This window comes from Esox lucius, chromosome 2 (assembly GCF_011004845.1).
Source record: "Esox lucius isolate fEsoLuc1 chromosome 2, fEsoLuc1.pri, whole genome shotgun sequence".
In the NCBI taxonomy this organism is placed as follows: Eukaryota; Metazoa; Chordata; class Actinopteri; order Esociformes; family Esocidae; genus Esox; species Esox lucius.
In genome coordinates this window covers 6242818-6267772 of record NC_047570.1, presented here as the reverse complement: position 1 = coordinate 6267772, position 24955 = coordinate 6242818, and the positions used below count along the sequence as shown (strand labels likewise).

The following is a 24955-nucleotide window of genomic DNA, read 5'->3' as shown; positions in this document are numbered from 1 at the left end:
AAGTATTTTCTGTTTGTAGATACTGGCTTTCACTGTGGTTCGCTGGGGTCCTGGAGCCTTAGCAACATATTTTTAACCCTTTCCAGACTGATATATCTCAAATACCTTTTTTCTCATCACATCTGGAATTTCTTTCAATAGCAGCATGGTGTGGTGCTTGCTGAGACCTTGTAGCCTACCTCATAGTGATGGTGACGTTTTAGAACAAGCCATGATTGAACAGGCCTGGTAGTAATCAAGCCTGGGTGTGTCTGCTCTAATTGAATCCAATGACCAATTTGACCATTTCAAGTTGGTGCTGAATAACTTTCTTCCTTCAGAAAATAAAAGTATAATTTAAACAAAGAAAAAAAAAAATATTCAGTAACGTATCAAAACACGTTTACTCAATCAAATTCATTGCTTGGGCTAACACTTCAAAACACGTTAACCCAAACAAATTAATTGCTTGGGCTAACGCCTCAAAACACATAAACCCAATCAAATTCATTGCTTGCAAGGGGCTTATACAGGTGCTCACGAGAATAATGCCTACAGTGCAACATTAACTAGCTAAGTGAAGATGGAAGCAAAATCTCCAAATAAAACCTGATCGAAATCTGTGGTTGTATGTGTTTGTGGTGAAACAAACATAACCTTTCCCTAGGTAAATCATCTTTATTTGGACTGGACTACACATTCGCTTTAGAAGAAACAATAGGACCGGTAACGCTGAATTATGGGTTTTCTAAAACGGTATGTGGCTCCTGTTGCAACCTTCTGCTAAAAATGTAAAAGAAGTGTAGATGAAGTAGAAGGAATTAGCGGTTTTGTGAGGGAAAAAGCTTGTTCTAAATTCTAAACAAGGCGGCATGCCAGTCTCAACCCCCAGATGTACAGAAATATTTTTGCCGAATGAAGGATAGCCTCTACTGTAGGTCTTATTTTCCTTCACATTAAAAGCTACACCAATACTGTTTCAACAGTAGATTTTTTTATCCAGAAAATATGAACAAGCTTTAATGGTTCACAGATTGTCATGAGTAATATTTCTTTCATCAGTGTTAACCTGGTGCTTCCACAGAACAGGGAGTATTTCCTAACATAAAACAAAACCAATATCACTTTACAATAATTGAATAATTTAATACAATTTTAAAAAGTGACATTTCCAAGTACCATTTGTAATTCAGAAATATACTTTAGCAAGGCACTGTAAATAAATAGCAGCCAAATCTAAGAAAATAAGATTTATTAAATTTCTTGCTCTGAAATATGCCAAAACCAGTAAAGTCTTCCAGTAACAATGTTAGCTACTGCCTCGCAACTCTCACACAACCATTTCATTTCTCAGGCCAGGGTTGCCAACTAATATTTTAACATTATATTCTTGCTCTGAGGTCAGAGAATATAAAAGTTGAATGAATAAACTAAATGCACTAACCATTGTGGATGACCTGCATGTTGCCTTGTTAAAAGTCTCTCCACTTACTGACCACACTATTTTCAAAACCAACAGTAGTCCTCACACAACTTTTTTGGAAAGGAAAGAAAAAGGTGCAGTGGTCTCTTAATTTTTTCCAAAGCTGCATATATATATTATATTAATGTATCTATACATATAATTTTTTTCTTTTTTTATGAAAACAGAACTGAAATAAATGTCCGTAGACCTGAAGTATGACCAGTGAAGAGGGCTGGTTAGCCAATGACGGGTAAGATCCCAACTGTGATATCGGGACAACCTAAGACAGGCACAGTCGTGCATCTGGTCACAATCCACAACATACATACCTGAGGTACATGTGTACCTAACCCAGAAACAGGATCTGGTGCTGAACATATAGCACAATGACTAGACCAAGAACATGTGGTGCTTTCCAGGTCTGGGGAGGTTGTCAAGTGTCACTCAACTGCACAGATTGTTAAAGTCTCATTCGAATCCGATGCACCAACCCACATGCCAATTGTTTTTGTGGTTTTCCTGGAGCGTGGGCCCTCACATCTCCCAGATATAAAAGCAAGGGAAGTCGCATCGCATACAATGGCTTGTGTTTGTCTGTATTTTGTGTCTTATTGTGTCTATTTCTTTTTTGAATGCGTGTGAAATTATGCAATAGAAAAAAAATTCAAAAATGGAAAAAAGAGGCAGTGCAGAAATGATGCTACTAATGACAGTATTCACCATTGCCTTGGTTGACATGAATGATCAGCACAGGAAGTTTTGCCCTTAGTCTGACTTTCAGGTGCCTAAGCCTTTTGCACATTACTGTGCACGGAGATGCAGGCCGGCCTTGGAGGCAAAAAGGTTGAGAATCACTACGTCCAACACTCTCTGTTTCACCTTGGCACTCACCTTGGTGTCCGTGTTCAAGCTGCTGATCTGGAGGGTCTGGTGGGGCGCCAGGGGGGTGGTGGTCGTAATGGTGGCTGGCGAGGTGATGACGATGCCAGTCAGCTGGCCAGAAGGCAGGGTCTTGGTTAGGCTCGCGCAGGGCTGGCCGTTGACGATGCGTACCTGGTGGATGGGCCCGGTGGTTGCTAGAGACGTGGAGGTTAGTTTGGTGGTCAACATGACTGGCCGCTGGAGTAGCTGGGGGGCGGCCAGCATGGGAGGAGGGGGCGCTGGGGCGATGGGCACCGTCGGTGTAACAGTGGCGGGTTTGGATCGGACCTGGTCAACAACAGAGAGTGAGCCAAGCAGAGTAAGGGCTAAAGTCTTTGGAACGGCAAGGAAAAGTCCATTTGAAACCTGTCACTTTAACAGCTTTGTCATTAACACTCTGGAATCGGCACACCAAGCAGGGAGAACAGAGACAGCATGCCACAGTCAGAGCAAAGGTTAGCAGGAAATGAGTTGGGCAGGAAGACTGAAACAACAGCCAAAGGCCTTGGTATGGAACAACAGGTACAGGTACAGTAGTTAGCGAGGGGTTACGAAAATGCAACCAAAACAGGTTTTGGCTTTGGGCCAAGCCTTCCATCCAGATATGAAAGCATATGAATGCAGGAACACACATCGCTAAAGGACACAAAACACAACAAATACAAATAAAATAAAAACTCCAACAGTTCTCTCCAGTAGAATTCCGATTCAGACTTCTGAATTGAAAACCACTGTGCTTTGGTAGCCTATTGATCAAACTGATGACATCAAGTCAACTTAATGATATGTCAGGTGACAAATAATGATTAAAAGGTCAGTGAGGTTGAATAAATTACTTGTTGTTTCATTAGGGGGAATATATTTCCACACTGAAGTGAAAATAAGACTCTGAAATGTAAAACATTATAAACGGAGTGGGCTCTAGATCATCCAATCAGAACTGTACTTATAACTATCTTTAAGTTTGTTTCCTAACACCCACATCAGACTGAGCATGCTGGGAAATAATATATTTATAACACAGTGCCTTGCAAAGGTATTCAGAACCCTGACCAATTCTCTCATGTAAAAAAAGGAAACATGTTGATCGGATAAGTATTCAATCCCTGCATGTTAGTAGCCTCCTTTCACTGCAATAAAATGTTTAAGTCTTTTGGCAAGTATGTACCTGCAGTGTGAGTGTGAAGTTTATGCCAAGTTGGTTGGACAACCCTTGTGGACTGTCATTTCTAAATAGTGCCACAGATTCTCATTGGTACTGAGGAGAGGACTGGGTCACTCTATTCAAAAAGCTCAAATGTATTCTCATCTGACCACACAACATTTTCCCACATGACAGGGGTCACTAATGTTTTCAGATGGTACTTTATAAGAGACAGCTTCTTTTTAGCCACTCTCCAATAAAGGCCAATATTATGCAGATCGCTTGATATGAATGATCTGTGCTCCACTCCCAGATACTGATTTCAGTTGCACCTTCAAAGTGATTCTTGGTCTCTCTGTGGCTTCTCAGACAAGTCTTCTTGTTTGAGTGATGTGTTTGGAAGGACAGCCTTTTCTTGGCATGGGTGCCTGGGTGATGCGATGCAGCTTCCACTTCCTGATTATTGATCCAACTGTGCTCGCTGGGATATCCAAACACTTTGATACTATTTTGTATGCATTTACTAATCTATGCATTTGTATTACTCCTCTAACTTCTGTAGAAAGCTCTTTGGTATTTTTTCACTGCCCAATGATCATTAAACAGTAGGGTTTTCATCTAGAAAATGCAATGGTAATTTTAAGGGTTTACAAGGGGAGGCCAATGGTAATGTAAGTGTTTCCTAGTTAAGGTGATTTCTTTGATCTGTGTAAATTGGGGGACTCAAAATGGACTACTTATGCAAGCAAAACATTTCCCAACATAAAACTATTGTCTCCACACAATGATTGATTTTGAGTATCAATGTTTTAAAATAAAACATTGAACAGAACTTGTAATTCAGTAAAATTAGAGAATTGGTCAGAGGTTTGAATATATTTACAAGGCCCTGTTAATATACAGCTCTGGAAAAAATTAAGACACCACTACACCTTTTCTTTCCGTTCCAAAAAAGTTTAAGAGAAAAGTTTTCAGTCAGGAAGAGAAGCGTTCAATTTGCAGAGTTCTCTTAATTTTAACCCTTCTGTTCCTCACTCAAAACCTTCCTTTTCAACTTTTTTGGAATGGAAAGAAAAAGGTGCAGTGGTCTCTTAATTTTTTCCAGAGCTGTGTATTCTGGAGGTATTTCAACTCAAACACTGATTCATTAGACACAATTAATTACAATATATATATATACACACACACCGATCAGCCATAACATTATGACCCCTGACAGGTGAAGTGAATAACACTGATGATCTCGTTATCATGGCACCTGTCAGTGGGTGGGATATATTAGGCAGCATGTGAAGATTCTGTCCTCAAAACTGATGTGTTAGAAGGTGGAAAATGGGCAAGCGTAAGGATCTGAGTGACTTTGACCAGGGCCAAATTGTGATGGCTAGACGACTGGGTCAGAGCATCTCCAAAACTGCAGCCCTTGTGGGGTGTTCCCAATCTGCAGTGGTCAGTACGTATCAAAAGTGGTCCAAGGAAGGAAAAGTAGCGACAGGGTCATGGGCGGACAAGGCTCATTGATGAATGTAGGGAGAGAAGGCTGGCCTGTGTGGTTCGATCCAATAGACGAGTTACTGTTGCTCAAATTGCTGGAAAGGTTCATGCTGGTACAGCTAGAAAGGTGTCAGAACACACAGTGCATCACAGTTTGTTGTGTATGGGGCAGTGTAGCTGCAGAGCAGTCAGTGTGCCCATGCTGACCCCTGTCCCCTGCCAAAAGCGACTACAATGGGTACGTGAGCATCAGAACTGGACCACAGAGCAGTGGAAGAAGGTGGCCGGGTCTGATAAATAAATCTTCCTTTTACATCACATGAATGGCCGGGTACATCACTTACCTGGAGAACACATGGCACCAGGATGCACTACGGGAAGGAGGCAAGCCGGCGGAGGCAGTGTGATGCTTTGGGCAATGTTCTGCTGGGAAACCTTGGGTCCGGACATTTATGTGGATGTTACTCTGACACATACCACCTACCTGAGCATTGTTGCAGACCATATGCACCCTTTCATGGTAACAGTATTCCCTGATGGCATTAGCCTCTTTCAGCAGGATTATGCACCCTGCCACAAAGAAACTTATGTTCAGGAATGGTTTGAGGAACACAACAACGAGTTCAAGGTGTTGACTTGGCCTTAAAATTCCCCAGATCTCAATCCAATCAAGCATCTGTGGGATGTGATGGACAATCAGGTCTGATCCATGGAGGCCCACCTCGCAACTTACAGGACTAAAAGGATCTGCTGCTAAGGTCTTGGTGCCAGATACCACAGCACACCTTCAGAGGACTAGTGGAGTCCATGCCTCGATGGGTCAGGGCTGTTTTGGTGGCAAAAGGGGGACCTACACAATATTAGACAGGTGGTCATAATGTTACGGCTGATCGGTATATATATATATATGTATTACAAAGAATGCATAGAGGCTTTAAATGCTTTACGACTGGAATCCTGTCAAAACAGACCCTGTTAGGAATACTGGAGAGACGCTGTGGGGGCGGGAGGCAGGGGGAAGGGCACGATCCATGTGGACGAACCTGTGGTGGAAAGGTAGGTCGAGGCGTCAGTCTAGGAGGAGGGACAAACTGAGGAACTTTGATTGGCTGGGCAGTGGCCTGCACCTGTGGTGAAACCATCCATTTAAGCGCAGTAGAGACACAAAAACACACACACACACACACACACACACTCACACACAGCCCTGATAACATGGGACTTCAATCCTCAATTACTCAAGCAAACAAAGAAATGACCTTTAAAAGACTGACAAAAGAACATCTCATGGCACGAGGACTGTGAAGAGATAAACACGCATAAAGAGCCACACAGACACACACGCACAAAATCCACACACACTACTTTTAGTTTTCTTGAATTTTCTATCGTTGACACTGTTCGGGTGTATAAATGTATCTGTTTTTCTTATGTTATATTTTTTCTGTGGACCCCAGGAAGAGTAGCTGCTGCTTTGGTAGGAGATAATGAGACCAACGCACACACACTGCATCTAGCACACACACACACACACACACACATCTAGCACAAATACACACACACAAACACTGCATTTAGCACAAAACACACACACACCTACACTGCATCTAGCACAAATACACACACACTGCATCTAGCAGAAATACACACACACACACACACACACACTGCATCTAGCACAAATACACACACACACACCCACACTGCATCTAGCACAAATACACACACACACTGCATCCAGCAGAAATACACACACACACACACATTGCATCTAGCACAAATACACACACACACTGCATCCAGCAGAAATACACACACACACACACACACACACACCCACACTGCATCTAGCACAAATACACACACACACTGCATCCAGCAGAAATACACACACACACACACACACACACACACACACATTGCATCTAGCACAAATACACACACACACACACACACACACACACACACACTGCATCTAACACACACACAATGCATCTAGCACAAATACACACACACTAACACACACACACTGCTTCTAGCACAAAGACATACACACACACGCGCACACACTGTATCTAGCACAAATCGATAATTTTAAAGTGGAACACCAGCCCTAAATGTGTAACGTGATTTTAAATGTTTCTTCACCCATTGGAAAATGTACCCAACACAACAGGGAATTGAGGGATGGTTTGTATACTCACAACTATAGTGTTCTTGGAGACAATGCGAACGGCCTCCATTCCCTGATTGGTCAACATGCTGGATGTCTGAAGGTTGATGGGTGTGGTCAGTGTTTCGGGGTGTCCCACGCCGGGCTTGGACGTGTTGCTCATGGCGTTGACCTTGGCGACGGAGGCTCGCGGCGTAACAGTGGTGGCGGGCGTGGAAGCGGTGGCGGCGGCTTTCAGCACCAGAGGTAGAGACTTTGTGGCGACAACCGGGGCGATCGTCATCATGTTCTGGCAGGGGGGGAGAAGACACACAGTTCTAATAAGCGACAGCCCCCCCGGCAGGAGACGCGGAGACAAAACCCTGTCAGACCCGGGCGTACGGGCGTGCTTGAATTACCTGTGGCGTGCTCAGGCTGTCTGGCGACGGCAGGGAGGGTGGGCTGTGGAGGGTGGGCAGGGCGGAGGCTTTCCCGTCTGGTTGCAGCGGGTGCTGGGGCTGCAGGTGGGCCTGGAGCTCAGGGTGATCCTGTTTCACCAGCAGCTCTTTCCTCAACCGCTCGACCACTTTCTTCTGCGGGACAGCGGAGGACATCCATTCAAGTCGACAGGAAGAATTCAGAACTTGTGTAGGGATTGTGCTGCGCTAGACAGATGCATACAATGCTTAATGATGACTCAAACAAAACTGTACAGTGGCACAAGGGGGAAAAGCCAGAGAAACAATGAAAAGCGACAGGCCTCGACAAATGTAATTCTTCATCCTTGTAGAAAACCCAATTCCCTCCGTTGCTGACTGTTTTGTTTTTCTATTTGATTCCCTGGGAAGACAATAATGACATTGTTTGCTTAAATGTGATAAAAATACCAAGTGCAGCAGGAAATCATTTGGCTGTAAGGGCTGACAGACTGAGGAAAAGCACAAGAACTTCTCTTGGGTTAAATTCAACCAGGAAATAAATTAAATCAGACACCATTGTTTTTACCACATTACGTACAACTGGACTTAAGCAGCTGTACAATCTGAACTGAGTACATTATCCAGTTGAGTAATGAAAAGAAAACAAGGTGCCATGTATCCACATGATATTAGACCGTATTCAAAACAACTGCGGGCTACATCCTGTTAAATGCAAGAGTGCCCCCAAATGGGGAATAAGTGGAAGTGTCCTGGACACAGCTACACAACCCTGTAATATTTGCAGCATTACTATATGGACAACCATTATCTATTACAGCTTTGCAGCGTTTTAGCAGCAAGTCTGCCTTAGAAATGCAGTCTGGGACAAAACATTTTTTAACATCCCATGTGGAGCTGGATTTGTAATACGTTGTTTATATGCGTGTAAGTAGAACCACTATCACACCTCAGTTAGCCATTAAATTCCAAGTTTGAAAGCGAGTGAATAGGCACATTCTGTACATGAGATTTTCAGGGACCATTTTCGGCTTGACAGCAGCACTTTTCCAGTGAATGGCCAAACATCGCAGACTGCATCATTAAGAGCCCTGCAGTATCAATGCAGATCTTCATTTTGTCAAATTTGTCAACTGTGATACAGCCTGAAAATGCAACACATGCACACACACACACACACACACACACCTATGCACACAGACCCCACATACTTTCAGTTTTGACAGCAAACAAAGTGGCAGGTGTCCCAGATTCCCCCGGCACACAGTATACCAACTCCAGTCATGAACAGCCTGCTTCCAGGCAAATCATCTGTGCCATCCCCCAACAGGTTTACACTGGTTCTGACACAGCAAGTTACATACAAACATCCAGCTCTGAAAGTCTTACCCACACAGAGGGCATCAAACCTTTTCTGCTAGGCTCATAGAATGCTTTACAGTTAATCATTTTTGCCTGGTATACTTAGTGCCTACAGGGCTAATTACTGAACCTTACACACACTCGCACGCACAGACGCAAAAGCTGTTTGCAGATGCTAAATTGGCCTGGCTTCAAACTAGTTTGCATTGACCCTGAGCAGTTCCCCCTCGCGGGCCCAACAGCCGATAGGAGAGGGGGAGAGAGTGAGGACACGCATGGTGAAGGCAGAACAATGAGACGCAGTTCATTCTCCCCCTCGCATTGACTCTATTGACGTATGCAGTGAACGCGCTCCTCCTCTTAGCTGCCTGCGCCTGATAAGACCCAACAGAGACTGACCGCTCCAGTTCACCTCTGTCCGTTCGCTCACAATCACTGCAGTGAAAACGGAGCCAATGCACTCTCATAGGCACCGGGGCCAGGCTGAGCCAAACCTCTTGATGTTCCCCCCGAACCAAGGGGAAATGTCTTTCACGAACACGGTGTAAGCCAGTCGAAACTGTCAACTGTAGCTTTTCAAGGAACAGGTTTAATCAATAACCAATCAATATTCAATTCAAATAGTGTATATTATTGTGTGTTCTTTCGTACCTTTTATCAGGCTTCATATTGATTGTGTTTTCATTGTCTAGACTATTACTGGTATATTGCTCTGTGGAGAAACTAACTCGCAGTATTTCACAACAACGTTTACAGACGCATTATCCTGTGAATGTGACAAATACACGTTTAATTTGACCCACTGGAGAGTTCATTTCTCACTCTCTTCATTGACATCATTTTTTTGGTTTTAAATCATGCAACACTGCGTATGGATTAACCAGCTCAGACACTGATCTACCAGATGACAACTCACACCCCGTCCAGCACATTACTAAGAAACACAACACACCAGTCTGAGTGAACAGGGTCCAGGCCAGGCGCTGGGAAACAGCAATAAGCATCAGGTCTTCAGAAGGACTTCTCATTAAGGAGTGTTGTGAATGTGGGATGGTTCAACGAGTGGGGGGGGATCAATTGGAAGCAGCCAATGACTTCGCCCTTCCATCCGTGCACTAAATCGACCCTCGGATCTTTAATCCGACAGCTGCACATATCTAATTTCTTCTTTCGTTGGGCTAAGGTGAGTGTCCTGCCGACTACAAGTTAACGCTGCGCACATTAAATCTTATTCTTCTCTCCTCTGCATCAGACCTGTCAGGCTGTTCCAGGCCCTGCTGCTTCCCAGGACTCTGTTTCTTGCCTGGGATGGAGAGCCTGCCTTAAAGAGAGAAGAATATGTATGAAAAGCACTAAAGCCAATGTCCAAATCTGCTCAGTGCACTTCTTATACCTGGAGGACTGATGCAGGGACCACTGAATGGCTGTTTATTAAAACATTTCCATTTCTAACCAACCTTTCATGGTCAGCTTGTCTGATTACTGTGAAAATTCCAATTAGATGGATCGACTGGACGTTTTCATTTTGGAGTCAAGAGTAATGCTTAAACGTTGATTTGGGGAGGCCAATCATGCATGCAAGCGAGCTGCCCCATAGTGCATCACAGAGGAGTGTGGATACTCACATTTTCCTTGACTGTTCTTGCAATCAGCTGCATTGAGATGACGGATGAATACACTGGTCCAAAAAATGAAGGCAAATCACACCGGGACTCGATGAACGAAATATATTAAAGATGTAAATCTTTACTGTACTTTGTGTCATTTGTTGAGAACAAAACAACGGTCAATGGAAACTAAAATCACCAATCGATTGAGGACTGGATTGAAACCCCCTCCCCAAAAAAAGGAAACAATTGAAATCAAAGGCTGTTCCAACTTGTGTGAATTTCATCACGTCAACTCATGATGTGACTCAGTGGTGTGTATGGCCCCCACGTGCCTGTAAGCACTCCTGACAACATCGGGGCATACTCTCGATGAGATGGCGGATGGTGTCCTGGGGGATCTCCTCCCAGACCTGGATCAGGGCATCAGTGAGATCCTGGACAGTCTGTGGTACATCTTGGCGGGGTCGGATGCACTGATACATAACGTCTGAGGGGTTCTCAATTGGATTCAGGTCTGGGGAACATGAGGGCCAGTCAATGGCATCAATGCCTTCGTCATCCAGGAACTGCCTACACAGTCTGGCCACATGAGGCCGGGTATTGTCCTGCACCAGGAGGAACCCAGGGCCCACTGCACCAGTGTAAGGTGTGATGATGGGTCTGAGGATTTCATCCTGGTACCTAACAGCAGTCAGGGTACCGTAGTTAGCACGTGGAGGTCTCTGTGACCCTCCAAGAATATGCCCCCCTAGACCATCACTGACCCACTGCCAAACCGGCCATGCTGGATGATGTTACAGTCAGCATAATGTTCACCATGGAGTCTCCAGACTCTCATATCGTGTTCAGTGTGAACCTGCTCTCACATGACATTGGGCCCTCATGTCACCCTCATGGAGTCTGTTTCTGACAGGTTGGTCAGAAACATGCACAAAGGCCGTTGGAGTTTATTGCTGGACCGTGTAAGCGGAGCCGGCCAAGAAGAGTGAATGTCTCTTACTGAGTGAGTGAGTGCCTGACTGACTGACTACCCCTTGTTAAATAGCGTAGTGGTTCGAGATGCGGACCTGCAACCAACAGGTCCCGCATTCGACTCTCGTCACAGTCAAAACACAACCTTCAGTAGCTGCGTTATAATAAACCTAAAATAAACCTGTTTATTGTTATATTGTGACTATTTCTGGTGGATTTTCGGGAGACCCGGGTTCAAATCCAGTAAGGGCAACAACAGTTATCACTTTTAACTGCTGGCCGGCTGAACTAGGGTTGCCCGGTTCCTTTTCTGGTTTTGTAGGGCTCTCGCAGTGCTCCTCCTGTTCCTCCTTGAGCAAATGCCGGTCCTGCCGCTGGGTTGATGCCCTTCTACAGCCCTGTCCAGCTCTCCTCTTGTAATGGTATCTCCTGGTATCTCTTCCATGCTCTTGAGCATGTACTGGGAGAGACAGCAAACCTTCTTGCGACAGCATGTATGCATGTGCCATCCTGGAGGAGCTGGACTGCCTGTGCAACCTGATTGGGTACCACTTCATGCTACCAATAGTGACAAGGACACTAGCAAAACTCAAAACTAGAGAAGAATCAGTCAGGAAGGATAAGGAGGGACCAATTGTCTGTGGCCACCACCTGCAAAACCATTTCCTTTTCGGGGTTGTCTTGTTGTTGCGTCTCCAGTGCACCTGTTGTCACTTTCATTTGCACCAAAACAGGCAACATCGATTCCCAATTGCTTATACTTCCTAACTGGACAGATTTATATCCCTGAGGTTTAATTGACTTGGTGTTAAACTAATGTTATATGGTGTTATACCATAACTGTATGTGTTCCCTTAATGTTTTGGAACAATGTACATTTCTGTGCCAAATGTCTGTGCCACGCGTGCATGCTCAATCTGAGAGCAGGACAGCTGCCAAGATGAGACGGTTTCACCAGGAACTCTCCTTAAGATTCAGACAGTTGTCCATCTCAGACAACAGCTATCAACTGCTAAGGTCTTAGGACATCTTGGGCGAATGGAAGACATCTTGCATTATCCTCAAATTCTCCTTGTCTCTCACTCCACATACAGTGACTATGTAAACAACTATCCTCAGGTAATTTCAATATACCAAATACTTTGGTGTACTCACTGAGGATTTTCCGATGCTCTGTAATAGCTGAAATAATAAAAGGTCCTGCTGAGATCATCAGAACTGGAGGAGTCTCATTAGGTAGAAGTCCTAGAGTAGGCAGTGGTTCAGACAGATAACTTGGGTTTTGAGGTATTCCTAGTAATGGATTGCTTTTTGTAGAGAGAAAATACAGTACAGGACAGGAGAACAAGTGAAGAAATCTATGCAGCCAAATATGATTTTCAGATGGCACTGCTGTGTTATTCCATCATCTCTAACAGACTAGTAAGGGACTGTAGGCAACTCCATTCAGCCATGGACCATGGGAGTGGATGGTTGGGGGCAGTATTTTTGAAGTAGAGCATTTTTTAATGCTGACAAAAAACGACAATCGTTAAGGACACCTGTTAACATACTATACATACAATGGGGAGAACAAGTATTTGATACACTGCCGATTTTGCAGGTTTTCCCTCTTACAAAGCATGTAGATGTCTTTCATTTTTATCATAGGTACTCTTCAACTGTTAGAGACGGAATCTAAAACAAATTTGTATGATTTTTAAGTAATTAATTAGCATTTTATTGCATGACATAAGTATTTGATACATCAGAAAAGCAGAATTTAATATTTGGTACAGAAACCTTTGTTTGCAATTACAGAGATCATACGTTTCCTGTAGTTCTTGACCAGGTTTGCACACAGTGCAGCAGGGATTTTGGCCCACTCCTCCATACAGACCTTCTCCAGATCCTTCAGGTTTCGGGGCTGTCGCTGGGCAATATGGACTTTCAGCTCCCTCCAAAGATTTTCTATTGGGTTCAGGTCTGAGGACTGGCTAGACCACTCCAGGACCTTGAGATGCTTCTTACGGAGCCAATCCATAGTTGCCCTGGCTTTGTGTTTCGGGTTGTTGTCATGCTGGAAGAGCCAGCCACGACCCATCTTCAATGCTTTTACTGAGGGAAAGAGGTTGTTGGCCAAGATCTCGCGATACATGGCCCCATCCATCCTCCCCTCAATACGGTGCAGTCGTCCTGTCCCCTTTGCAGAAAAGCATCCCCAAAGAAGGATGTTTCCACCTCCATGCTTCACGGTTGGGATGGTGTTCTTGGGGTTGTCCTCATCCTTCTTCCTCCTACAAACACGGCGAGTGGAGTTTAGACCAAAAAGCTCTATTTTTGTCTCATTAGACCACATGACCTTCTCCCATTCCTCCACTGGATCATCCAAATGGTCATTGGCAAACTTCAGACGGGCCTGGACATGCGCTGGCTTGAGCAAGGGGACCTTGCGCGCGCTGCAGGATTTTAATCCATGACGGCGTAGTGTGTTACTAATGGTTTTCTTTGAGACTGTGGTCCCAGCTCTCTTCAGGTCATTGACCAGGTCCTGCTGTGTAGTTCTGGGCTGATCCCTCACCTTCCTCATGATCATTGATGCTCCACAAGGTGAGATCTTGCATGGAGCCCCAGACAGAGGGAGATTGACCGTCATCTTGAACTTCTTCCATTTTTTTGCGCCAACTGTTGTTGCCTTCTCACCAAGTTGCTTGCCTATTGTCCTGTAGCCCATCCCAGCCTTGTGCAGGTCTACAATTTTATCCCTGATGTCCTTACTCTGGTCTGGGCCATTGTGGAGAGGTTGGAGTCTGTTTGAGTGTGTGGACAGGTGTCTTTTATACAGGTAACGAGTTCAAACAGGTGCAGTTAATACAGGTAATGAGTGGAGAACAGGAGGGGTTCTTAAAGAAAAACTAACAGGTCTGTGAGAGCCGGAATTCCTACTGATTGGTAGGTGATCAAATACTTATGTCATGCAATAAAATGCTAATTAACAATGTGATTTTCTGGATTTTTGTTTTAGATTCCGTCTCTCACAGGTGAAGTGTACCTATGATAAATTACAGACATGCTTTGTAAGTAGGAAAACCTGCAAAATCGGCAGTGTATCAAATACTTGTTCTCCCCACTGTATATGTCTATTTACAGGGGTCTCTAACCTTATTGAGGTTTAATTTTATAAGCCACTCTCTTTTTATGCTTTAAAAAAGCTAATTCTTCTTTCCTTGCAACTTGTCCTTTATTGTACTGTTTTCTGACAAAATTGCTGGGTTAATAAACTACTCCGAATGGGACCCATTAAAATATTTTAGATTTTTTCAAATTCTCTTCAACCTTTTCCCACACTCTTATTTCTCTGTTCTGTTTTCCTGGTTTAGGATTTGTTTTTTGGGGGGGGGATTCTGATCTACTAACATTACAAATACTCATATTCAAACAATGAATTTCAACCCATAGGAATAAATAAAAATGTTGGTCTAACAAAAATAGTTTTTTCGGTTTAACTGTTCGGTTTAAACAACAAATCTGTCCCTTTCATTATGTTTCTAGCAAAAGAGTAATGTTTGGTCACAAATTTCCAAAAATGTGTTTTTGCTTTGTTATTGCGGGTTATTGTGTAGATTGATGACAACAAATATTTGATCAATTAAAAGTTTATAAGAAAATAAAATGAGAAGAAAGTGAGTACTTGTTGAAGGAAATGTATATAAGGACTGAAAAGACCTTAATATCTCCAAAGGCTTCGACAGAAATGGACACACATAATAAATAGTGTAAACAGCCTAATACACTTACATAAAATCTACTGCTGTAGGACAGGGCAACATAATTGTGGTATAACACCAGTCACAAAAATGTTATAGGTAATTGAGTTGCTTTTAAAGAGAAGCCAAGATATTTCATTATTGTAGATGGAGAGACAGAAGATTGGGTGTCGAATGTTTGGAAATTAATTTATTACTAAGCTAAATCAGTATCATTTTAAAAATGCCATTTTGCCAATCTAAGGCGTGACACATCCTTCATTCATATTTTCATATTATTTTTATCGTCCGGTGGTGTAGGAGATTTGAGCTGTCATATAAATGCCCTAATGTACATAATAGTTGATGGACAGGTGACAGAACCATAAACGCCCCTCGATTTCCAATGCGGGGGACAACCAGACAGAGTTTTGGTGTTTTGAGGCCTCACAGAAAGCTCTGTGTGTCTGCTGAAGTGCTGACTTGGAAGCTGAAAGACAGGGAGCAGGGCAGTGGGTTGGCTAATCTTAAAGGCCCCATGCTCAAGATGCGCTCACTCAGCGCTCCCAGCAGGGTACCCTATTACTGACTCGCCTCTCGCTTTCTCGGGGAGGGTCTGTAGTTCACAAATTATACATGGTAGAAAGTCCAAAGGCTGCCTGCAGGGGAGAAAAAAATACGCAACCAATGCTCTGCTAAGAATGGGCTTCACAGTGTCTGGCTCCACGGTGTCAGCTGTATCTTCCACAAGCTCTCCTCAGGGTGTGTCTTGCCTCTATAAGCCTTGTTTAAAAAAGGCTGTGCCGTTATTCAGGCATTTATTAGGTGACACTGTCAGATCTCTGTCATGGGTACTGTAGTGGTATCACTCACTGCGCTTTCCAGTGACAGGAAAGGGTAAATTGCATCTTTATCACTCAGCCTTCGATGGCAACGGCCGTCTACGAGCATGCTGTTATTTCAAGACCATACAAATAGGAGGAAAAGTATGGTTCCAAAAATACTGGCTCCTGTGATTCAGTTTGGTAAATAATTTGCCAGTGTCATGATGTCATACTGCCAGGCAGCCAAAGGAAGCTGTGTAGTTAACATTTAACTGAGAAGTTTACTTGGGGAAGGCCGTTTAATCTACCAAAAGGGGGTTATTTAATAAGCATGATGGCTAATGCCTACTCAAAGTGGTACGCAAACAAAAACAGGTTGCATTTGGAAGGCTGAAGGTAAACACAAATCACTAAATGTGTCACTCAAACGATTCAATTCATTTTGTTGATTTCCTACCCAAGTACAAAATATTTTTGAATGTTGTTGAATTTGTCTGGATTCTGTTATTCCATCTGTGCTTTCTGCATTGCAGACTTCACCGTTAGGTTGAAAAATACCAAAAAAATCCTTGCCCCCCAAGCTTTGTATTGGGAAACAGGAAACAAAATGAGCGCTACTGCAATAACACACATACCTACCATTGTCACTGAAACAAATAACACATCTAAAATTATTTCTACAGTTTTATCACACATCCTATATCCACTATGAGTTATGAACATTCTTTAAAATGTCTGTTCCTCCAGAAAAGCCAGATCCTCTGTATCCAGTTGGCACTCCGCTATCTCCACTTGCTGCTGACTGTGGTTTTCCTCTTCCTCCAAAACCTCATTTTCATTTTTCTATTTACATTTTCTTCTTCTTCCTCCAAAACGAGCTGAAATATAAGCGGTCGTGTGGTGGGAGGTCGTCTGGGGTTGAGGCCAGCCTCCTCGGCCTCTTAGGTGGGAGGATTTCTCTGCCTGACGGTCTCCCCTCCCCTCCTGTGAGGAGGGTATTTAAACAGCATGTTGAGCCCTTGATTGAAATTCCTCTCACACTACCTCTTTCCTCACAGTCCTCCCTCTCCCCGCCTCGCTCTTCCTTTCCATCTTCCTCCATCTCTCTATCCCTCCATCTCCCTCTCTCTCTATCCCTCCCTCTCTCTCTCTCTCTATCCCTCCCTCTCTCTATCCCTCCATCTCCCTCCAGCTCTCAATCCCTCCATCCTTCTCCCTCTCTCTGAGCTGGAACTAACCCTTAGCAGACATGTAACAACTCTCTTTGCAAAGGGCAGATGGGCAGATCCATACAGCTAATACAAAGCCCTCCCTACTGAATCCACTGTGTCTATACCTAACAGACACACACACACTACACAAACACTACATTAGTTTAACTGTCCAGACACAAAAGAGACGTCTGTTGCCTTTCTCCCACCAGTAGGGTAGAGGGCTACTTCCACTTCTGCCGTGTCCTATTGTTTCACAACAAAGCATAGAGGAAGTCATGGAGGGTAACAATGCCTCGGCTCAATCACCACTCAAAAGATCCTATCGCAGCACACACAAACGTGCCCATGCCTACAGTCAATTGAAAAGCGCCACGTGTCAGATTACACTGGATCGTTTCGAGATTCTCTTTCCCATCGCAGCTGTTTAATAAAACCAAGGTCATTTTTACCTCCACACGTGTCTCTGAGGCCAGATTTCAAAGTGAACGCCTGAGATGGTGTGCAACACGGACCTCAAAGCGTTGAGAAACGATATTTAATCCCACAACGAGAGTCACTGCATGTGATGGCCACTAGTGACAGAGTGACATTACAGCAACACGCCACCAGATTATTGTTCGCCCTTTTCCATAACTTTCATTATCACCCCTCTTAATGTTAAAGCGACAGTCCATTTCCATAACTGTCTGACCTTGCACGGGGGCCAGAGACCGATTCATGTCACTACATGAAGTAATTCAAAAACCACAGTTGGGTTACCCCCTTACTTTCACGACTGCATGTGGCTTAGGGTTTAAATCTGAGCTATCTGGATAGGACTAATGCTAAATCCTATTCCAGGTCCTTGGCGTGGCAACATGGCGGTCGATAATGGAAAAATTGTAAAGGATCTGGCATCCTGGCATATTCGCTATGCTGTGGTGCTTTGATGGCAGTCATTAATATCAATTAGCATGGAAGCGCTAAACACAGGGCAAACCCTGTTTTGTCTTTTAGATAAGAGTTGAGATGGAGGGAGTTGAACAAATGGATGAATTATCATAATGCCTCTAAAAGCATACCTCCCAAAAAAGATAACATGATAAATGACATCGGCTAAAGATTCACAGTAGAAGCTAATGCTAGAAGCACATTCGTCAACCTCTGGCAAAGCAATACCAAGTGTCAAACGGGATGCTGAGCCACTATGATTAATTTAACGGGCTGTATGGCCACAACCCAGATGTGGACCTCAAGGAGCACTTCTGCAAGTCACTAAATCTCACCCAGGAGACGTAGTTACACACTTCCACTAAAATGATCACAACACATACAGCTGGACGCTGAAAGTTCTACAGTTCCCTCATAAGACACACATACACAGAGCTCCAGGCACAGTAGACAGTGACCATCAGTGCCAGAGTTAAGTATTCATTTTACGTAGCAGCTGCATGAATCATATAGTACGCTCAGCTCTCAGTTTCTCGTCAGTCAGTCAGTCAGTCACAGAGCGCTGTGAAAAGTGGGTTAAGCAGGTCTAAAAAACACTTCTGCATCCAGACAGTGCTGTTCCCTGCAGATGCGCTCTGGTTGGGTAGGACGAAGTGCAGGCCACTCAATACCAATCTACTTCCAAAGTACAAAGTGCTGAACATGGCACACTCTACACTGAGCTTGAAAAGGATTAGCTCGGCCATGAACGTGCGTTTAATCCAGTTCACACTTCATTTCTAAAAATCTATTTCCAGAGTCCGCCAGGACTGCAGCTCTATCCGGTTTTAATAGTAAACCGTATCAACACTGACAAGTGTTCTTAGACGTAAATCTGGTGATTGCTCTTATTCAGAGCCACTTGACAGAAGCTATCAGAGTTGTGAGTGTTCCTCATTGGCACAAAGGCAGGGTTTAACCTCGTTGTGAGCGTTCCTCATTGGCACAAAGGCAGGGTTTCACCTCGTTGTGAGCGTTCCTCATTGGCGCTAAGGCAAGGTTTCACCTCGTCCGCTCTGTGATTTGTACCAGCAACCTTTCCCGTTTACCGGCTCAATACTCCAAGCATCAGGCTTCCTTCCAATACAAAAGGCTAAGTGATGTGCGGAACACGATTGAGAAATCATTTGTCATTACCCAGTGTTTCTTGTACAGTTCAACACATATTGCAAATCCTTCAAAATACTTAAAAATAAGAGCAACCCAGGATGGAGCAGTGGTCCAATCAGTTGCCTCCAGTGCACGTAAGCAGTCGCAGCAGGGGTTTGAATCCAACTCACCATCTTTCGGCAAAAACTCTCCTGTCTTTCACCACTTTCCTCTACAATGAAGCATAAATCGGCTCCAATCCACCCAGCTACCAGACAAACTCATAGGGTGTCACCAAAAGTCTTATTTAAAGCATGTTTGTAAAAGCTTGTGACAACCACTGATGTAAAAAGGGCTTTATAAATAAATTTGACTTATTGATTAATTGAAACATGTTTTCGTAGGAACTTGAATTGAGTCAAAGACTTTGGCCTGCTGGTTTATTCAGCCCGTTAATCTATAGAGAATATGGTAATGGACATGGAAGTATCACTGAAGTAGTGGGCGGTGTCATCGGTTTCAAGAACAAGCCTAGGAAACCACGCCCGGGGTGATGTGTGTGTGTGTGTGTGTGTGTGGGGGGGGGGGGGGTAACTACATGTATAATTATAGATTTTTACTGTATTAAGGAGACTTCAAACAGATTATCCCTGGATTGTAGTTTTGGGTTTCTGTGGGTGGACAGAACAGGCCTTTGGTGGAACAGTGAGGGGGCAAGTCTCAGTGGAGCTCCTCCCAGTGTGGCTACCAGCGAGCACGGTCAGATGGCCCAACTCTTCCAGTGACAGCCAGACAGGCTGCTTCCCTTGCCTCATTCTTCTCTCCAGACCACAGAGCGTACAGCCAAGGGGGTTGTGCGCGGAAGAGTGACGCTGAAATTCTAACACAGAGAGGCGCCTGCTGCCAGAGTGAAGCGCACCCTCCCCCCGCACGCAGTGCTGGAAATCAACATTCTAGTCCCCCTGGCCACACTCCGCTGAACAGACCTTCCACTGAATCAGAAATAAGATGAAGGATGAAGGAGTGGCATTTCTCCGTTCTTCAGTCTCTGTCTCAATATTGATGCGAACAATGGACCAACGCAGGACCAAAAGAGGAGTTCCTACAGATCTAGGGGTCCACTCGACTGGGGCATCTCACACAGCTGCTCTTATCAATGTCAGCAGTTGCATCACTTAAACGAACACCGACAAATAAATCATTGCACAAGCACATTAAGTCAAATTCTAAGTGCCACTCAAATAGCCCTTCTTCTTTGACCAACTTGTACAGGCCGTTTTCAAATGATCTGTGACCAACTGCCAATGTGGCTGGCAAAATATGAACGTTTACCCCCCAATGACAAAACCTATCCCCCTTTGCCATGGTATTCGTTTCCAGCCATGCTGGCACAAATACCTCACTCCTTCTTTTCTAATTTGTTTTGGTTTAAAGAGAAAATACACGGCTTTGATAGAATGGAGATGTAGCTACTTCACTAACCTTTTAACTGCAAGTAGGAATCGGCAGGAAGCCATTGAGGGGCTGGCTCTCTGCTCTCCCCTCAGAGAAGGAGCTAGAAGTCTATAAAAGATGTGTCATCACTCCCTGGGAGTTGACCAGTGGGTAGATCAATGACATACGTTAGACCTGTACAAGCCACAGGTGCTACCCCGACCAACCACAGGAAAAAAAAGCTAGAAAGTTGTAGCCAGCTGCTCATGCCACACACAAAGCCTCTGACTCGGTGCCAGAAACCGCCATATGGTTCACCTGTTGCTAAGAAACAAGAGATCTGCAAAAAAAAAAAAAAAAACTGTGCAGACTGACTCCTAACACTGAACATAAATAGTTCCCTGAATGCAACGTGCGTGTGCTTCTACAGTGTGTGTGTGTGTGTGTGTGTGTGTGTGTGTGATTACAGGGTGTGAGCAGGGATTTGTACAACTTTATGTTTGGTTTAAAAAAAAAAAAAACAGAGTGTCAAAACTTTGTTTGAGGTACTGGATATTCTGTAGAAAATTCTGTAAAACGTCCGCATATTCAGAGTACAACCTGCTATTGTGAGCAGGAACAGTTTATTTTCATTCCAGGGCAATGCCATGGGTAATTACACTCTACAAATACAACCCTAGGGCTCTTTCAGTTTTCAGGCCGACTGTCATACCCATGTTCCTCCTCTAATTTCCTGGGCACGCACCAGTGACACCCTTGCCTGGCTACCCAAACTCCTTGCTCTGGCCAACTGCTACGCCCATGGAAAGTTGTTTCTTCGCCACAAGACGTCTATCGGTTTCTATCAGTGTCTTCGGCCAATAAACCAATTGATTCCGTCTAACTGGTCCCTGGAACAGAAGGGGGGGACAAATAACCAACAGAATAACTTCTTATGGCAACATTTAACTGTTTCTATTTGCTTTGACACTCAAATTACTTGACATGATCCAATTGCTGATGACAAATTTTGTACAAAACCCCTCAATTTGAAGTCACTCAAACGACGACAATGAAAGGCATCTTGCAAATGTCAGTGTGTAGTGCTGATGAACATAACTGTGCCTCACACCAGAGACGTTTTAGAAATGACAGTTCACAGATGTATCTGCACCAACCTTGCTGAACCATCCATGAACCAAGCCCCTAAAGCAAACCGTAAACCCTGCCTGAAGTAGCCATGAAGCAGCCCCATCCATTAAGTAAACCGGTTTCTCCGAAACTGGTCAAAGACACAGCCGACCAACATATGAGAACAGCAAGTTTGTATGCATCCATTGAAGATATCTTTGGTATAGCACCATGGAAAATGCAGATTGTCAGATAAAAATCGACAGGGAGCAGGTTTTTTCCCTTGGCGTCATCGTTTTAGACCTGCCATTATCTAGCATTATCATAAAATATTTCTATTGCTCACATTCTCAACAAAAGGCACAACCGCCTATCACCAACTGTGAGATTTTTTATTATTTTCTTCACAGTCAGCCAAAACGTTACATGGCAAAGGCAGTTTGTACACTACCTCTCTTTTCAGTGCCAGACAGGCCAGGTGATACCTGCCTTGGCATTCATCTCAGTTCCATTTCTCTGGAGCCACAGGGTTTCTCTCATAAAATGGCCTGTACTATTCAGACCATTGAGGCAGTCAAAGAAAGGACAAGCTGCAGCTAAATCGATTCAATTGTGCCTCGTTTCAGCGCCACGGGTCATTATTTGTGCACTGGAGCTCAATGTGTTTTATTATCCCTGGGTTGGAGCTTTGGAGTCAGACAGGTATTCAGAGACAACAGCTTCCTCATTTAAAGGAGAACCAGTTCCTTTTTTCTTATTCCGCACGGGCAAGCTGGACACTGCACCTCTTTAAACAGGAAAGGGGGTAACAGAGTAGCATCAATACAAAATGCGGTAACTTCAGTTCAGTTCGAAACTTGCTTAATGATGTGGACAAAACCTGTGCAGACCCACAAAGAGACACGGGACGCAAGACTGGCTCACGGGCACACACAGCATGGAGACATGTGTCCCAAGTTTATCAGGCCGGCCTGACCAGAGGTTGAACCCCTTCTTTATTCACAGCCATCCTCAGCGGCTTCCCTCTGGAAAGCCAATAATTGCCATCTGTGTGTGAGAGGGAGAGAACTCTCCAACATCAGAGCTACCAGAACTCTCATTAACGCGAGGCATGCTCCTACCTCCGAACAGAACAAAGAGACGCTTCCCTCATCCAGAGTAAAAAGGAATTTTCAGGGAAATATTCAGATGCACACAGCGGTTTATTTTAAATACAAGAACTGAGCTTGGTGTCTGTTTATGGCTTCTCCCTGTCGTCAAAATGTTGAAAGACGCAGACTAAGATCACAACACGTTAGATAGGCACGCAGACAGCATTCTGAAAACACTGGCAGCGTTGAATAATACAGTAAATGGAGGATAGAGATGGGGGGATTAGCAATCAATTCATTTGAAAAACTTTGTTAGGGTTTTCAACTGTGCTAAAGACAAGTCCACAATCGATTCTTGGATGACTGCAGCATGATTTATGTGAGTACAGCCTGGCTGCTTCCATTGCCCCTGTAGGGTGACATCCCCAGAGTTAAGCCTTTTCATTAACTGAGAGAGAGAAAGAGAGTTTTCTACATCTTTTCAGGCCACACAATGAAAACTGCTGATGTGTGAAAACTGTAATAGTTTCCTTTAGGACATTGTTGACTAAACTGTTTCTGAAAACCTTTTTCTCCACACAGAAAATAAGTCATCTGAGCATTCTGAGGGCTACGCCTATGTCCTAACAAAAATGAATGGCATATAATGGAAATTATAAAAGCTCTTTCATAAACAATTTCATACATCTAAAAGCAGAACTTCAAAAGCTTTCTCGTTTATCTGTAAGAAAAAAGTTTAAAAGATATTACACAAGACATGTGGAATACACAGTAGCTAACTCCCAATTAAGCCAGTTCAGCAGAAGAAGTTTGCTAGAACACTACCGTATACTCAATACAATTGGCAACAACTCAGTTTCATGTGATGGCCTTCAGGTTTCTCCACACACACAACCAAACCTGACCTTCAATCTGTGCTTTATTATTTCGTTCCTTCAGGTTACAGTGCAGTGGTGGAGGTCGTGTGACCAAATTCATTTCTTATTACAACTGGAAAATCCCCACATTGACTGTTTTTCTTTCAGATAGTTCTTGGATAAAGTGAAGCTTCCTGTTTTGCCACTCCCACCGCTATTCATAGTATAGTCTATCATTATAGAAAAAAGTACATTCCCTATTGATTTACTCAGATAAATTGCTTCTGTTTTGTACGGTATGCTCACTTTACACCAACAGTGGAGTCCCCACGTTTCATGGAATATAAATGATCCGCCAGTGTGGATTTACAAAAAACACGTTAAAAATTCAAAGCTGAGCTGCTGAAGTACCGCTCAGCCTGCCACCCTCGTTAAATTACCCTTGTATTAATATGCACCCGCAGTCGGCAGGTGTCCCTGTCATTACAGAGGTGAGAGTGCTATGAGCTGGTACACGAACGAATGGGCAAGCACTACATGTTAACGAACATCTCTTAAATGGGTTTCCCTGAAGGACCCTCCAGGTGTGGCATCACTCTATGCAAGTCAAATAATAAAGGGAGTAATTCCATGTAAGAAGAACACAAGAAAGATTGAAACAGCACTATTGTATAAATAAGCATAGCCTGGGGGGGTGGGGGGGGGGTAAGACTGAGGAAGTGCACTGATGCTACAAGCAGCATCTGGGTAGGACTACGGGGAAACAGGTTTGACGCTAATTCCATTGAAGGATCCCCGTGAATTGAGAATAAGAACTCTCAACAGGTGTCAACCTACGCTTTAGATCAGGAACCCATGGGCCCATTGCGGGTGTCTGACCGGCTACTATCTCTGCCATAACCATTACACAAACTTGAGCATAATGGCTCTCAACATGAATAGTGCAATACAAAAAGCCTCAATTAAGGTCCAACCAAAGCAACAGTCTGACTAATACTGTGTCAATTATTTTTCTTTTGAATAGCAAATGCAGGTCTTTTCCCGAGAAGCATTTATATTTGACGTTTCAAAATAAAACTCTTTGGTTGAGCCCCATGAGTTTATGG

At 43.9% G+C, this 24955-nt stretch overlaps 1 protein-coding gene across 8 annotated transcripts in view; it reads right to left on the bottom strand.

Annotated features, from left to right (window-relative positions):
- Positions 1–24955, bottom strand: part of phf21aa (PHD finger protein 21Aa) — a 49578-nt gene that overhangs the window by 12737 nt on the left and 11886 nt on the right. For 5 of the 8 annotated variants that reach the window (XM_029124878.2, XM_029124886.2, XM_029124871.2 and 2 more), the window contains exons 6-9: positions 7575–7748; positions 7208–7465; positions 5975–6130; positions 2336–2653 (exon numbers count right to left, since the gene is read on the bottom strand). In XM_029124878.2, coding sequence (XP_028980711.2) covers positions 2336–2653; positions 5975–6130; positions 7208–7465; positions 7575–7748 — 906 coding nt within the window. The remainder of the gene's footprint in view (positions 1–2335; positions 2654–5974; positions 6131–7207; positions 7466–7574; positions 7749–24955) is intronic. The other 3 variants (XM_029124877.2, XM_034296990.1, XM_029124879.2) reach the window with 2 other exon arrangements.